The sequence below is a fragment of the Gekko japonicus genome, unplaced genomic scaffold (assembly GCF_001447785.1).
Source record: "Gekko japonicus isolate JY-2015 unplaced genomic scaffold, Gekko_japonicus_V1.1 scaffold1353, whole genome shotgun sequence".
In the NCBI taxonomy this organism is placed as follows: domain Eukaryota; kingdom Metazoa; phylum Chordata; class Lepidosauria; order Squamata; family Gekkonidae; genus Gekko; species Gekko japonicus.
The window spans coordinates 158,782-175,691 of NW_015164710.1; the positions used below are offsets into that span (position 1 = coordinate 158,782).

General features: G+C 45.5%; 1 protein-coding gene across 1 annotated transcript in view; it reads left to right on the plus strand.

Moving 5' to 3' along the window:
• The window catches only part of LRP1 (LDL receptor related protein 1), a 491,602-nt gene that overhangs the window by 129,955 nt on the left and 344,737 nt on the right, over nucleotides 1–16,910 (plus strand). The window contains exon 4 of the mRNA XM_015409543.1: nucleotides 5,791–5,913. Within this exon, the coding sequence (XP_015265029.1) occupies nucleotides 5,791–5,913 (123 nt within the window). The remainder of the gene's footprint in view (nucleotides 1–5,790; nucleotides 5,914–16,910) is intronic.

The window sequence follows — 16,910 nt, forward strand, 5'->3', positions numbered from 1 at the left end:
GTACTCTCAGTGAAAGCAGACAGATCGTTCTCTTGACCTCTAAACCTTTACTGGCATAATCAGTCAGATGTCTGTGTCTTACCTGTAAGAGGCAGGAACTAATCTTATTCTGTTTTTGGGAATTGGGATTGCCTTCTTGGCAACTCTGTGTATAGTGATGGTGGCTAAGCTACGTGGAACCCTCGAAGGTGTTCTGTTTTGGTGTAACCTCATGCCACATGAGCTGCGGTGGCTCAAGTGGTTAAGACACTGAACTGCAGGCTGTGGAAGGTCGGTAGTTCAGCAGTTCGAGACCCGAGTGTGCCGCATGACGGAGTGAGCTCCCGTCTCTAGTTCCAGCTCCTGCCAACCTAGCAGTTCGAAAGCAAGAAATTGTAAGTAGATAAATAGGGACCACTTCGGTGGGAAGGTAACAGCGTTCCGTGTGCCTTGGTGTTTAGTCATGCCGGCCACATGACCATGGAAACGTCTTCAGACAGCGCTGGCTCTTCGGCTTTGAAACGGAGATGAGCACCGCACCCCTAGAGTCGGACTCGACTGGCTTTCGAGCAAGGGAACCATTACCTTTACCTTTACATGCCACATAATTTGTTCTTTTTGAACCCTCCCATCTCACATCACCATCACTATTTTTTATTTACTTAGGATATTTACTTTGTTTATACTTCATTTTTCTCCCCAAAGTGGTTTACGGTATTCTCTCCTTCTCCCAGATGATAGAGGAGCTGCTTTCTCACCCAACCATTTCCCCCTCACAATTTCTTTTCTCCCCCTGGCCACTACTTCCCAGCTTGATCTCGAGACCAGATTTTGACAAAAGAAGAAGAATATGTGGTCATGTTGCATTTGATGCATGGTGACCCCATTCACAGGGCATTCCGGGCAACAAGAGACAAACAGAGGTGGTTTGCCACTGACACCCTCTGCATAGCAATTCTGGCCTTCCTTGGTGGTCTTCCAACTAAGCACCGGCTGCGGCCGACCCTGCTTAGCTCCCAAACTCTGACTAGCCTGGGCTAAGTTGGGCTTTTTGGGCTGTTATTTTGAGGGGGGGGGAGAGGGGAGAGAGAGGGAGAGAGGGAGAGAGGGAGAGGGAGAGAGAGAGAGAGAGAGAGAGAGAGAGAGAGAGAGAGAGAGAGAGAGAGAGAGAGAGAGAGAGAGACTATTTTCATGATTTTGCTGATTAGGGACTCTGGGGGAGCAGATATTGAACTCTGATTCCCAGAACTGGCATTTTGAAATGGAAGTTCATTCACCTTCTGGGCACTTAGACTTTGAGCTCCAGTCTGAGGTCTCCTGCCAGGGCTGTGATTTTAGTATGTGCAGAGCAAATCCAACTTCTGAGGACCCAGAATTCGTTCACTCCCATGTCTGTCTCAAAGTAAAATCCAGAAAACCAGACCACAATCCACATACTATCTTTTATGAGGACCAGTGAAATTCTGCATAGCGGTATGCGAAATTTCAAGTTCTCCAGAACTCTCTTTTAAACCATGGTAAAATAATTCAGGGGTAACATCTAGCCCGATAAAGAGCTTTAGTGAGCAAAAGCTCATACACTATTGTGCACCATTTGGTTGTGCCTAATAAAAGGTGGTGGCTGTGGTGGCTCAGAGGTTAAGACGCTGAGCTGCAGACCGGAAGGGCGGTAGTTCGGCAGTGCTGCGGGATTGAGTGAGCTCCCGTCTCTGGCCCCAGTTCCTGCCAACCTAGCAGTTCGAAAGCAAGATGAATAGGTACCGCTTTGGTGGGAAGATAACAGTGTTCCATGTGCCTCAGCCACATGACCGTGCCGGCCACATGACCATGGAAACGTCTTCAGACAGTGCTGGCTGGGAAATGGAGATGAGCACCGCCCCCTAGAGTCGGATTCGACTGGCTTTCGAGCAAGGAAAACCTTTGCCTTTACTAATAAAAGGTGGGACCTGTCCGGGGTGGCCCAGGCGAGCCCAGTCTTGTCAGATCTCAGAAGCCAAGGAGCATCTTCCTTGGTTTGTACATGGATGAGAGACCACCAAGGAAGGTCAGGGTTACTATGCCGAAGCAGGCAATGGCAAACCATATCTGGTTGTCTCTTGCCTCGAAAACCCGACGAGTGATCGTCACCATAAGTCGGCTGTGACTCGATGGCACTTTCCACCACCAATAAAAGGCAGGTGGTGTTCGGGGGAGCCAGCCTGACTGTGGCGAAGGAAGCTGTTGCTTTTCAAAAGATGAAGCAGAGAGACAGGTGATGCTGCAGGAGGCCGGTCCCCCATGGTGCTGTTCAGCGGGAGGCCATGCTTCGTCAGTTTTGAGGCCTTGGAGGATATAGTCCCTGTGACAGGCTCTGTACATCCAGCAAAAGGCATGAGTTTCTCCAAAGCACTTTGACAGGGGTGAGATTAAAGTGGGGGGTGGGGGAGGACCAGAAGGCTTCTTGAAGGGAGAAGGCAGGCCACAGGGGAGAGGAATGCCTTTTGTGTCTGCGTGTCAGGTCCCAGGGGTCAGCTGCAGGGATGGTTTAACAAGAATATCCAATTATATTAACAGATAAGCTAGAGCTTTGCCTGCCTTTATAACTCTCTTGAGCTGATCTGCAGCTGCTGCGTCCTCAGTAGGCACCATTTCAGATCTTCTCTCCAGACTCCTTGGGTTATCCACTTATGAGTTGTTTGCGGAGGGATTTCTCAGTGCTGGCATTCACTCGGTTGTCAGGTTTACTGTCCAATCGGCAGCTTGATTAAGCCGAAGCGTTTGAAAGCCATGGGACTCTTCCTCCACCCCCCTCAATTCTAAGTCCTTGTAATTGGAAAGTAAATCGCACTGTCTTTAATTGGGACTTGCCTCTAAGTCTAATGTATTTAGAATGAAGCCGTACATTACTTTAATCCAGGTGGCTGGGTCCCTATCCCCTAGGCTTGGTAGGGGAGGGCGTCAGAAATGGTGATTTGATGGCAGCGTTGTAGGCAAATTACCTGCTAACTTACTTCTTGTGGTTCAGTTTTCTGGATCAGACTTCACAGGAACGTAATCCCTGCCGAGCAAAAACCCTCCCCGTCCCATCCCGAATCCATTTGCGCCCTTTCAGATTTCCAGTTTTATTGCTCTTTTGTAGCACAGTTCCTCAGTTCAGTACTAATGGCATTGACTTCTTGGCTCTCGTCGCTATTCATTTTGCACGTGTGCCGATTGGACAAAGCTCCAAGGCATTGAAGATGGGCAGCAATTAGCAGATAGCAGCTGCATCATGTAGAATGTCCTCTTTGAAGAATAGACCCTAGCTGCCGGAGACGTGGTGTGAATTAATTAATGCCTCGCTTGCCGAGCGCTGTTACCATTGTCCTAGAAAACTTAACACTTTTGCTTTATTTTTTAAGAAATCACTTAACACTAATTTTAGCAATGTTTATAGATAACAGTAACAACAATAACAGTGATAACACATTATAAAGAAAGAACGTGAATAAAGCAGTTAATTAAGAATGAGGGAAGGACTTAATAATAACAGTAACCAGTGGTGTTCCAAAATAGGCAGACTTGGATTAGCGAGCACTTATGTAATTGCATCATATAAAATTTGGACGGTCAGTGAAATATCTAAAATACTCTAGATTTGACTGTTTAATAAACCAGGATGGAGCTGTATTTCAAAGGTCTTTTGTGGATCTGCTGTTTGCCCTGTGAATACAAGAGTTATCATTAGGATCAAGCCAAGCTTCATGGCATATCTCCAAAACTGTCTTGCCATAGACCTCTGGAAACTCCTCTTGTCCCCATTGTCTACTACATCAGAAATATATTACTTTTAAAGACAGAGCCATTGATAATGGCTATTGATAGCAATTAATAGATTTATTCTCCATTAATTTGCTTATTCCTTTATTTTTAAAAAAACATCTGCTAGTTGGGAGCTTCTGATATTGAATTCCATAGGTTAATGATATATAGTGTGAAGAATACTTCAGACCTTCTTTACAAATTCCCTGAGCAGTATGGTTGCTGTTACATCTGTGATCCTGTGTAAGCATCTCTGTAAATCCTTCTTCCTATGTGGTTAACAGTAACTTTTATCATATCTACAAGTGATCGGCCAAGTCTTTGGGAACCATATTGTTTGCTTTGATATGGAAATATCCCCTTTTAGAGGACTGTTATAGTCGGAAGTCTTCATATACTTGCCTATTGGCATGGGGGCAGCCATGTTGCTCAGTGTATCTGGTCCTAGGTTGGGTTGTGAGCGATTAGTCTGGGAGCCTACTTGGTTGAACTTTGTCCTCACTGAATTTGGAAGCATTGATAGTTTAGATTATTTATCCTACCCATAGATATGATTGGTGTGTGTTTGAATCTGGTAGGAGCTTGATCAATTGTCCATTACATGGGAAAGCAGTTCCTTATAATCATTTTCCGTCTTTTGAAATTATCTAGTCTCTCCTTTCTTGGTACTCTTGGAATGCGTTAGAGACACCAACAGTGCAACTCTAAGCAGAGTGACACCCTTCTAAGTCCATTGAAGTCAACATGGTTAGAAGGGGTGTAACATTATTTAGGATTACACTGCTAGTTTGTTGTTTTGAGTGGGATTGGTCTGGAGTAAGTCTACACAGGATTGCACTGTAAGGACTGATTTGGTAACTGCCTGATATGTTTAGCAAACATTAACTTGTCCTCCCATTAATATATAGTTGAATCAAATGAAAATGGACCTGGAGGTAATTTCTGGTTATCAGACTGGGAGAAAAAAGGCATGAGGGTCCAGTCTTCCTCTAGATGGATTATTATTTGAAGGTTTTTGAGAGTTTTCCTCTCCGTGATTTTTTTTTTTTTAACTACACATGTAATGCCTGCTCTGCTGTCATTTTGTACTGGGATTTACCTTAACATGACACACATTTCAATGGACAGAGTTGAGTTCCCCTGGAGAAAATGGCTGCTTTGGAAGGTGGACTCTGTGGCATTATACCCTCTGGGATCTCTCCCCTCCCCAAACCCCACCCTCCTCAGTCTCCACCCCCAAACTTTCAGGTATTTCCCAACCTGGAGCTGGCAACCATGACCACTTTAATACAGGCTGTTCTGAAACATGCAGTGTCCCTCGGAAAACAAAATCTAGCTACCACTTGGAAAATATCAGTAGTTAAACAGAGTTGGGCTCCCGATCCTGCTTACGTTCCCCTTTCAGCAGGCATACTAGCAGTGGTTTTAATGTGGGACTTAAAGGTGGGATGAATTTCCTCCCACCTATAGCACTTGGGATGCTGCCCGTGTCAAATGGGTGTTCAATCAGACATCTAGAACAAACGTTTAAAAATAGGCTTGATTTAATTCCCAGGAGGAAATACAGTGGCCACCATTGTAAGAGGGTCGGAGTTGAAGCTCTCATTGGTCTGTTCCCAGTTTACCAATTAATCTGTTGAAATGCGTGATTCCTTTCCTGAGGCAGGCGGGCTATATCTTCACGGTTTAAAACATTCCCACTTTGTTCTTATTTGGGTTTTTTTTTTTTTAGCTTGCTTGTTTGCATATAAATGGGAAAAAAATTGCCATGGGCTTTTAAGGAATAAATTATTTGAGTTAAATGGTCTTTAAAATCTGTTTTGCATTCTGGATATTGACTGCATTGCTATAATTAATACATTGGGTTTTAATCCTACACTTTCTTGAATTGTAGTGAATATGAATGAGCCTGGTGCCATAGTCAGAGATAGTTCGCTTGTTAAGTAGCTGGCTTTAAAATTACATTTAATGGCATGTCTTGTGGAAGAAATTAATCTTGGGTTGTTGTTTTTTTCCCCTTTCCCCATCTAGCACCGAAGACATGTAGCCCGAAACAGTTCGCGTGCAAAGATCAAATCACATGCATATCCAAGGGCTGGAGATGTGATGGAGAGAAGGACTGTCCAGATGGCTCAGATGAATCGCCCGATATATGTATGTATATATATATGTATAGATTTTCCTTCCCAGTTATTATTTTTGTACATTTTGTAGTGCTATAGACCAATATACTCTTTTTTAACATTCCATGACATAATATCCTTCTCACAGCTTTGGGATGTTAAAACCAGCTACCTTGGAGATATCGAGGGCATTATCTTCTGTTCCAATTAAGGAGTGTCTGCGGCATTTTAAAGATTGATTTACTACAATTAAGTTGTATCTTTGCTAAAAAAAGAGAAAAATCTAAATTGTCTCAGTGTGCGGAAATCAATATTGCGATGTATGGAGCAATATTCAATAAGATAAACCTGTCTTAGTTTTGATATTTATCATACCTTGATATTGTCTAATTAATGCATGAAATAAACGTTTTAAGAAAAGGGCAAGAGCCCAGTAGGACCTTAAGAGACTAACAAAATATGTGGCAGGGTATGAGCGTTCATGAGCCACCGCTCACGTCTTCAGCAGTGACTCACAAAAGCTCCTTCCTTGCCACATATTTTGTTAGTCTTTTAAGGTGCTACTGGACTCTTGCTCTTTTGTACTGCTACAGACTAATACGGCGACCCATCTTCATTTTAAGAAAGACAGCACTATACAGCTCTGGAAAATGACACTCTTGCTCAGAGAGCCATTGTGGTATAGTGGTTAGAATGTCAGATTAGGATTTTGGAGACCTTGGTTCAAGTCCCCACTCTGCTGTGGAAGCTTGCTGGGTGACCTTGGGCCAGTCACACACTTAGAATGATGTAAGTTCCTTTTGATCCCCATTGGGGAGAACTGAGGGGTATAAGGGGAGCAAATAAATAAATAGATGAATATTCCATGCAAGACTTTGTCTTTGAGGAACTTCTCAGTATCTTTTAGTTGGGGCTTTCTCAATATGCTGACATAAGCTATATCACTACCACAGTTGGCTCCTTCTGCTTTCATTCTTTGTCTCTTCTGGTGGCTTGACCCCTGAAAGGAAAGTTCTAGGGCTCATGTAAAAAACCCAGCTCTGTATATGGAAAAAGAGCAGACGAAGTTTTGAGCTTAATCATGGCATGCTAGCTTTCCAAGTGCAGAAGATGCTGAACCAGAAGAGGATTTAAATATTTATTCAGAAGTCTTATATTCCCTGATGGCCAGTGTTCCCTCTAAGTGGAGTTAGTGTGAGCTAGCTCACAGATTTTTAGCCTCCAGTTCATACATTTTTGTCTTAGCTCAGGAAGGATGGCTCCAGAGCAAACTAATTTATGCAGTAGCCAAATCGCTCCCTCACAACTTTAATGCCAGTAGCTCACAAAGAAGGATTTTTCCCCACAAGACTTCACAGCTTAGAGGGAGCATGTATCATATTCTTTTTCTGAAAGTTTGAGTTTGCTTTTTGCACTGGGAGTGTATGTAAATGCCTATGTCATTTTACTCTTTTCACATTTTTAGTTTATGTCAGAATACGTGGGCAGTTGTTTACAAGGGAACGGCCCCTTGTGGTTCCCCAAGAACTTCAAGTGTTGGAGATTATTGAGGAGCTCTGTCGGTTCCCTGGCAGACACAAATTTAATGAGAGAATGTGACAAAAACATTTAAATCTGTTTGTTCCCCAACTCTGGGAGAGCCAAGGGTGAATCCTCAGCCATGGGAATTTAAAGGAGGAGAGAGACAGGGATGACTAATAACAGTATTGTGTTCAGAAAATATCATAGGGTTGCCCTGACCTGGATAGGCCAGGCAAGCCCGATCTTGTAAGATCTCGGAAGCTAAGCAGGGCCAGCCCTGGCAAGTATTTGGATGGGAGACCTCCAGAGAATGCCAGGACTGGAAGGCAGAGGCAGGCTATCAAGCCACTCCTATGAATGTCCTCGATGCCCCAGTAGGAGTCGCCAGAGGTCGCCATGACTTCCAGGCACACATGCACGCATGCAAAATATCAAGAAAAAAAGAACATATCATAGGGTTGAATGACCTGTGGATGTGTGTGTGCATTGGGCCTCTCTTGCTGATGACAGCCATTGTTTAAAACAGGCTCGTACACGGTCCACACCTTGTAGTTGGCAGGTTGTGCTGAACTTTTTGATGGACCTCAGTATGTGGTGCCCAACATGTACAAGCACTCATCAGGCAAAGTACGTAGCCATTGAAGCCAACGCATCTTGGCAAATCCTTCTAAACTTTGAGTGCAGCTTTCAGTCTGGATATGTTTTACTAATAGAGGAAATAAATAGAAATGCAATGTGAAGGTACTGGCAGCGAGCCAGCTCGCACAAGACTAACAATTGAGATGAGACATAAATATGTAGTTCACACGAATGAGTTTCATTTTAAAGCCTTTTAAAAATAAACCATCATTGTCATAAGATAAAACAGCTTTGCCTGTGCAGGGATATTCTTGCAAAGCCGGCTCCTTACAAACGGCACCTCTCCAACATCTCTGGAAGGAGAGGAGGGAATTCTGAGAGTCACTTGAGCAGAAATAGTGCTTGTCACCAAGAATAAGAGGAAAACTGGACTTTCCCCTAAAGCGTTTTGTTTCCTGGTTTAAATAAAACAGGGTTCCTTGGTAAAAGAACAAAGATCACATTTGCGTAATGTTGTCATGAATCAAGCAAGTGACAGAAATGACTTGTTAACAATCAGAATGGTTTGTGTAAAGTGGTTTGCAATCTGTTGCAAATAAACTAATGTTAAATGCAAAGGTGGCTGTTAGAAATGAGCGTATTCATGATTTAGTCATCAATCTCACACCTACGGAGATCAGCTTTACACAAAGTGTAGATGGGCTTTTGGCATTCTTTTTGCTTTTTAGTGCCCTTTCGGTTGACTTTTCTTCTCTCCTGTCATCTTGTCTTTTAGCGTGAATCTTGAGATTTCCCAGATTTTAGAAATAATTTTGCATTGATATCAGCTGCTCGTAAAAAGAAATTAATTCCAGCCCCAGCTTACTTATTCCTGAAGATTACTATTACAAGTCAGCAGGGTAGCCTCAAGATTAAAAGGCCATAGATGAAGGGGAGTTTGTTGGGTTACAGTGAAGAAATGTATAATATAAACAGCACAATGAATCACAAAGGTGGTTACCAAGTTTATCTGGTTGCCATGATTGTAACCAGGGAACTCAGAAGGGCTGGTTACTCTTTGGTATTTTAACTTCTCTTGAAAGGAGAGGCTTTACTTGCAGTGTGAGGCTGTGCCTACATCTTTTCAGAAGATACTGTAGACCTGTCCTTGTTTAGTTCCACGGCAGCAGGCAGGAAAGAGATAATTCTTCCGCCTCAGGAAGCGGAACCAAACTGACTCATTTCCTGTCAGTGGGGAAGGTCCTCCTAGATGTCAGCTCTGCTTACTGACCAGAGGAGGCAGCCTTCCCCTCATACTGCAGGCGAGTGGTTCCCAACGTTATGCTTGTGGGCATCATGGTGCCCTCAGATTCCTTTCCTAGCACCTGACAACTGTTTTTAGGAAGTAGGTGGGGCCAGGTGGGGCTTTTGCCCAGCAAGGCTTCTGATTGGACACTGGAGATTTGATTGGCTGTGCAGATTTTTTTAAAATGTTGCTTTAACAGCACCTGCCACCACACCGCACGGATCCTCAATGTGTGACTGAAGGTATGCTGCAGCAGCCATTTTGTGGCTGATTCCACCTTTTGCAGCAGCCATTTAGTGGCAGCCATTTTGTAGCTGCGCCCACCATTCCAAATATATGTCCACAGGCTCAAAAAAGATGGGGACCCCAGCTCTAGGCTTATGGTTTGGAAAATTTCTTCAGGCCTAGGTAGCTAAGAGTTTCCTTCTTTTGATGAATTAAGCGAGGCAGGTTAAAGCAGGTCTTCATTTCTTGACCTTGTAAGGTCCTTGGAGTGGGTTTTCCCCCCCTGGATCAGGGGAGAGTGAGACCCCCCCCCTTTAGGCTAGACATATTCCACTCATTCAGGTCTCCCAGAATGCCAGTTTCCTCCCACCCCTTTCCCTCCATGACCCCCTTTCCCCCCTCCCTCAAGGCAGTTAGCTCCAATATCCCTACCTATCCTTTCTTACCTTAGCCAGGGTTGGAGGCTACCAATCATGGTTCCTTTGTTATGCTCATCTGTTGGAAGCTGTCCGAATAACCTCCCCTCATGGAGTCAGTGGATTCCAAGCAGCTCCTGCTGAAATGCTGAACCAGTTTGGAAGGGAGGTTGGTGGGGTGTTTGGAGATCAGGTGGGCTTGAGAACTATCCAGGGCTCCCAAGTACTTACCTTAATTCGGCGGGGGATGTATAGTTCTTCGCGGGACCATTCCCACGGGGAAAACACGGGCGCTGCACTATTCCGTCGCCCAGACGTGTCGTAGGCACGTAGCCGGGCCACGCTGTAGCAATAGGGCTGGAAACTCGATGGTACCATCGAGTTTCCAGTCCCATTACCAGAGCGTCGCCCAGCTATGTGCCTACGTCATGTCTGGGCGCCGGAATAGTGCAGTGCCTGTGTTCCAAGCAAGAATCTTCCGGCGGGGAAGCATGTGTCCCCTGCTGGATCTCTGGTAGGTACTTGGGAACCCTAGAACTATCCCCCTCCCCCCCATGCTTGTTAGCCTCGCTATACTTATTGCTTCGGCACTGCCTTATGGTGTCTGCATGCTCTAGCAGCAAAGCCGTTTGTGTTCTGCTAGGAGTTTCTTTTCACAGTTCGGTGTGATGGTCAGATGGAGTTTTTGGCTCAAGCAGTGGACCTCTAATCCAAATCTAAGCTAGCAACAGCAGCCTTTCCACGGTGCAAGGTGTTAGGTGAAGCCCTAGATGATGCATTAGGTGCGTTAGGTGAAGCCCTAGATGATGCATTTGTGTTCTGCACAAAGTCCCGCAGGGCCTGGATCTCCCCCGGGAGCTCGTTCCACCAGGTAGGAGCCACCACCGAAAAAGCCCTGGCCCTGGTCGCAGCTAGTTTGGCGTCCTTGGGACCCAGGATGACCTACAAATTTTGGGCCCCCAACCGTAGTGCTCTTGGGGGAACATGTGGGGCAAGGTGGTCCCTCAGGTAGGCTGGACCCTGGCCATAAATGAAGTTCCACTGCAAGAAAGATGATTAGGGCTCCATTTGATTTTCTTTACCATTCCAAAGATGAACAGAGAATGGAGAGAGAGATCTCAAGCAGCTCAGTCACTAACTCAGAAAGAAAAGAGTTCGGATAGAGACTCTCAAATGCACCTGTGAGTCAATGAAGGAGGCAGAATATCTGACTTGCATAGATCTGATGGAGACCCATTCACACTTTTCTATCCTAGCACACTACAAGTTTTTGAGACTTGTTTATGGCAACAGATGTTTCTAATACCAAGCCTTCCCCTTTCGGCTAGTTTCAGTGCTCAGTGTATGTTTACCAGGCTCCTGTAGTGTGTGTGGTGTTAAGTACCACCAGGGCAAGAGATGTTCAGAACTGGTTTGCTTCTGCATAGCACCCCTGAACTTCCTTGGTGATCTCCCATCCAAGGGCTAACCAGGGCCACCCCTACTTAGCTTTTGAGGTCGGCCAGATCAGGCTAGCCTGGGTCATCCGGACGGGGGTGCTGTCCTTAGTAGCGTTCTTAAAATCTCATAGGGTGAGCATATACCTTTATCGGGCTGACCTACTGGGCCGAGTCTCTCCATCAGCCTAATCTACCTCTGGAGTTGTTGTTGAAAGGACAATAGGGAGGAAGGGAGAACAGTAGTGTAAGCCGCTTTGGTTCCCATCGGGAAGAAAAGTGGGGTATTGCTGTACTTACTGGAGTGATTCGATCATGGTTGTTTTAAGTAATTATGGTCGTAACCTTTAATTGGTAGATTACTCCACCAAAGGGAGACCCATAGGGTTGCCAGTTCCCCCTGGGCAGTGTTCCTTCTAAGCTGAGTTAGTGTGAGCTAGCTCACAGTTTTTTAGCCTCCGGCTCACACATTTTTCTCTTAGCTCGGGAAATATGGCTCTAGAGCAAACTGATTTATGCAGTAGCCAAATCACTTGCTCACAACTTTAGTGCCAGTAGCTCACAAAGTAGAGTTTTTGCTCACAAGACTCCGTAGCTTAGAGGGAACATTGCCCCTGGCCATTGGTTTATGGCAGGTAGGGTTGCCAGCTCCAACTTGAGAAACTCCTGGAGATCTGGGGGTGGAGCCTGGGAAGTACAGGGACTTCAGTGGGGTATAGTGCCATAGAGTCCACCCTCCAAAGTATCAGTTTTCTACAAGGGAACTGATCTCTTTAATCTGGAGATAAGCTGTAATTCCAGAGGATCCCAGATCCCTCATGTAGGCCAGCATCCCTAGACACCCAGGTTCAAATTCCCACTCAGACATTCAGCACACTGTGTATCCTTGGGGCAGTCTCTCTCTCTCTCTCAGCCTAACCTACAGCAAAGGGTTTTTTAAGAGGATAAAACCATCCTTATGAACCACGTACGTTGCCCTGAGCTTCTTGGAAAAAGAACAGAATCAAAACATTATATGTGGTCTTTCCTTTTAATAATTCATAGTAGCTTTTGTTCGTTTCCCCCCTTAATACTGCCTTTGTAAACGCTAAGATAACTGATAGTACATTAATTTTTGTTTAATCATGCATTCAGTTAAAAGGCAAATGTTTAATCAATGAACCATTTTTCAATGAGTGTTTACCCTACCATTTGTCAAAGATGCATGTCTAGTGAAAACTAGCTGGTGCAAATCTATTGAGAAAGTGTGTTCTGTGAGTATAGAGAACTGCTTCTGTTGTAATTGCTGAACCAGCACTTTCCTTTGGCTATGGTGCAGTGGAAATAGATTGTTTGGTTTCCTTAAAGTTTTGATTTTCCTTGTCTTTGTTTGAGGAAGCTGAGTGACAAGGTCTGATTGATCAATCTATCCAGCTGTTTCCTCATGTGTTGAGCTTCCTCTTCTTTTGAGTTAGCCCAAAGAAGACATTTGTTGTGGAGGCCATTTGCAAGCTGGATGTGCCCGTAGGAAGACTGTAGTCAAGCAGATGTTACTTAGGACCAGACTATTACGCTCCCTGTGCCAAGTACTTGTGGTTCTAGCTAGAAATTAAAGGAAGTATAGGCCTGTGATCTGTCATGACCACTTTTCCTGTATTGGTTCCTTCCAAACGAGACAAACATTTTAATTATTTGACTCTAAGGGGGCAAACTCCACTAGGCAAAGTGGTAGGGGGTTGACAGGTGTCTTCTGCCTGCTAGTGGGGGGGATTTGAGGGGGAATTCTGGGGGTGGGTGGGGATGTCAGCGATGCTTTGATTTCACTTCTGGAAGTGAAGTCATCACGCTGGTGCCTTTGAGGTGACATGCTACTCTTTGAGCAAAACTATGGTAAAAACAGCTACAAACCATAGAGTGGTGTTAGCGTATCGCTGACGATGCATGGCGTTGGCTGTTTGGGGCTGGAGCCCGCAGAACCAGGGGATCCCCTGCCCCCACCTGGAAACTAGCAGGCCTACGGAGTGGTGGGCTTGGGCATAGGAGGTCTGAATCAACCAAGAAGTGAAGACTTCTGGTTGGATCCAGGCTGTACTGGCAATTTCTACCAAAGACACCACTGCAACCCCCCATGTCATTCCTCAAGGTCCCCTATATTCCAGGAGCAGCTCTTTGAGAGCCAGTTTGGTATAGCGGTTAACTGTGCAGACTCTAATCTGGGAGAACCGGGTTTGATTCCTCACTCCTCCACTTGCACCTGGCTGGATGACCTTGGGCAAGCCCTAGTTCTGACAAGAGCTGTTCTTGAAAGAGCAGTCCTTGAAAGAGCTCTCTCAGCCCCACCTCCCTCACAGGGTGTCTGTTGTGGGGAGGGGAAGGGAAAGGGGTTTGTAAGCCGCTCTGAGACTCCAAGTGAAGGGCGGGATATAAATCCAATCTCCTCCTCCTCCTCCTCTTCCTCCTCCTGATCAGTGGGCTGCAGTAGCAGGGGGGAGGCACGAAAGCTCCATTCTGCCATCGGACGACGGTACTTTTGTTTGCCTACTCCACCTTCCAGTCTCTCCAGTGTTTCCACTTTCAGCCTTTGCCCAAAGTTCCCAATACCTCAAACAACAGAAACAAACAACCAGAAACTTGGTCTCAGTCAATGTGAGGCATTTCCTGTGATGTTTTCAAACTTCAGGAGCGCGGCCTTTGCTGTTTATAACATTAACCCGGCGGTCTCAGGCTATGGAATGGGGGGAGGACCCTCAGGTTGGTTGTGGAGCCCAACCCTTTTTAGCGACCAGCCCATGTAGAGCCATCATTTCTTTTTTGCTGCTTTTTTGGAAGAACCTTCTGCTGGTAGAGAGAAGTGAGGCCGTGTCTCTTGTTTCTTTGCCCAAACACTGAAAGGAATAGGACTGGGAAGCAAGGCCACTCAGTGGTGGAGAGAATTCCTTTTTAGTACAGTCAGGTTTGGAAATTCCCTCCCCATGAAAGCTCTCCCTTGCCTCCTCTCTCTTACCCCCTGCCTAGGACAGCCTGGTCTAGCCCTTTCCCCCGATTATTCAAGTCCTGGCAGCAGGTTTCATTTCTGACAGAAGAGTACCATACTTTTCTCTACTTTAAGGAGTCTCAACGTGGCTTACAATCGCCTACCTTTAATCTCCCCACAACAGGCATCTTGTGAGGCAAGTGGGGCCGAGAGAGTTCTGGGGGAACTGTGTGACTGGCCCAAGGTCACCCAGCAGGTTTCATGTGAAGGAGGAGCGGGGACTCAAACCCAGTCCTCCCAATTAGAGTTCGCTGCTTTGAATCATAGCACCAGGCTAACAGAACACTGTCTGCAGTTTTTGTAATGCCTTACCTATTAAAAAAGGGCTAACCTTAAAAGAAGCTGAACATTAAAGGAAGGCGTGTAGAACGTCACTGAACAAGAGGCCTCTTCAGCTACTGCTCCCAAATGACATCATTCCAGGATGTATCTTTATCCCCCCTGTATCCCTTCTTCTTAAATTCGATTTGTGAGAACTGACAGTGCGGATAAGAACCGCAGACACTCGGGGCTTTGGGACTCGTCTTCCCCTGTATCCTTTCCTCAGTTGACATAAGGGGACGGTGCTGACTCTTGCCCAACACGAAGAGCTGTGCTAAGAAAAGATCGCTTCATATCCCAGTGCCATTGGTTCACCCATTCAACTATTAAGGCATCCTCCAAGCATACAAAAAAGAACGAAGCCAGAAAATTAAGAGCAAAACAACGTAATTTACAGCTGCTGCAGCTTGACACCCAAACCATTCTTTACATTGTCAAAGCATTGTGAAAACATGAGTTAATTGTTTTGTTTTTAGTTCCCTGAAGGGGAAATAAAAAAAGTCTTGGGTTTTATTTTTATTTATTTATTTAGGCTCAAGCCAAAAATCAAAATAAAATAAAATAAAAATTCCCGTGCGGGGGGCCAAAAAAAAAATAGAAAAAGAAAAAGAAAAGAAATCTTGTGTTTTTCCTCCTCCTTCCCCCCACCCTGAAAGTAAGGGGGAAAAAATAGAGATTTCACAAATAGCTGCTGCTACTAATATTGCTGCTTAATTGGAGAGAGCGCTTATCTAAGCGTTGCTTTATCACCACGAATTTACCATTGGTTTACTTTAGCCAGCAGCGAACTCTAAACCAAATTCTAAGTCCTGTTGCCAGGCATCCTTTGGCCTTGGGAAAAATGTTCTGTAGCTGCGGTTTAGGAGCAGGTAACCCTGAAGAAATGAGAACAAAGACACTTTTCTCCTAGGTAGATGCCCTAGAGCAGTTGATTTTTGATGAGGGGAGGAGATACTTCTTCTGGGATGTCTGCCAGATTTCTTCAGGGCAGCGTTTCAAAGTGGGTGATCATGGAGAGATACCTGTCAGAGGCCAGGAGTTAAGTGTTTTTGTGTGTATATGCCTCTGATAATCTGTGGTTTTAGAGAATGTGAGGTTTGTATTGTAGCCGACAGCAACTGATCCACATTCTTCCTCTGAATTTGGGAACTGAAGAGCTGGTCACAAATATTGCAATGTTTTCAATTATTTCCGTTTGTCTTTGTGCGTTTCAGTGAACAACTGGCTTGACAATCCACAAAAGCTTTCAGAAGCGACATCTGTGATTAGAAAAACTGCATCTTAGAAGTTTCTCTAGTCACGGAAATAGCTGTTGCAATCTTTCGGACATTACACTGTTCATGCAAGCAGACCCTTGCAAGGATTAGTTTGCTGCAGTAACCTCTGTACCCCTTCAAAGATGGAAAGATTCTGCAAAACTAGAATCCTTTCGGTGTTTATGCTCAGTGGACATAGAAGTTGCTATGGGATATGCAGCTTGTCAAGGGATACGTGTCTCCTTTGAACTATAGATCCCAAGAAGTTTTGTATTCACTGTGGACCTGGTCTTTTTATGAGCAGAGCCTGTGCCCGCGACCTCTCCCTCCCTCCCGCTGGATTTAAAGGGCCGTCCAGCTGAAGCACTTTAAATTGGGCAAGAGGGGAGGGAGAGGAGTGGCCCGGCGGGTGGTTGCTCTTGGTGTAGTGGTTTGGTGTAGTGGTTAAGTGCGCGGACTCTAATCTGGGAGAACCGGGTTTGATTCCCCACTCCTCCACGTGCACCTGCTGATGTGACCTTGGGTCAGTCACAAGCTCTGGCACAGCTGTCCTTGAAAAAGAGCAGTTTGTGTCAGAGTTCTCTCAGCCCCACCCACCTCACAGGGTGTCTGTTGTGGGGAGGGGAAGGAAAGGAGTTTGTAAGACGCTCTGAGACTCCAAGTGAAGGGCAGGGTATAAATCCAATCTCCTCCTCCTCCTCCTCCTCCTCCTCCTCCTTCTGTGTGTGTGTGTGGCTTCCCCCAACCACTAGCTCAGCAGGGGCAGATTGAAGCCCCCAGAAGCGGGGGGGGAGAGACACACCGCTGCCCGGACCTGGGGGCTGGGTAATCCTAGCAGGAAATTCACAACTACCTCCCCCCACCACCAGTGACCCATGCTCCATGGACAGAAAATGGCAAAAAAACCTTCCAGGATCCCTGGCCAAACTGGCCTGGAGAAAATTGCTTCCTGTCTTCAAAGTGGCAATCAGCATTT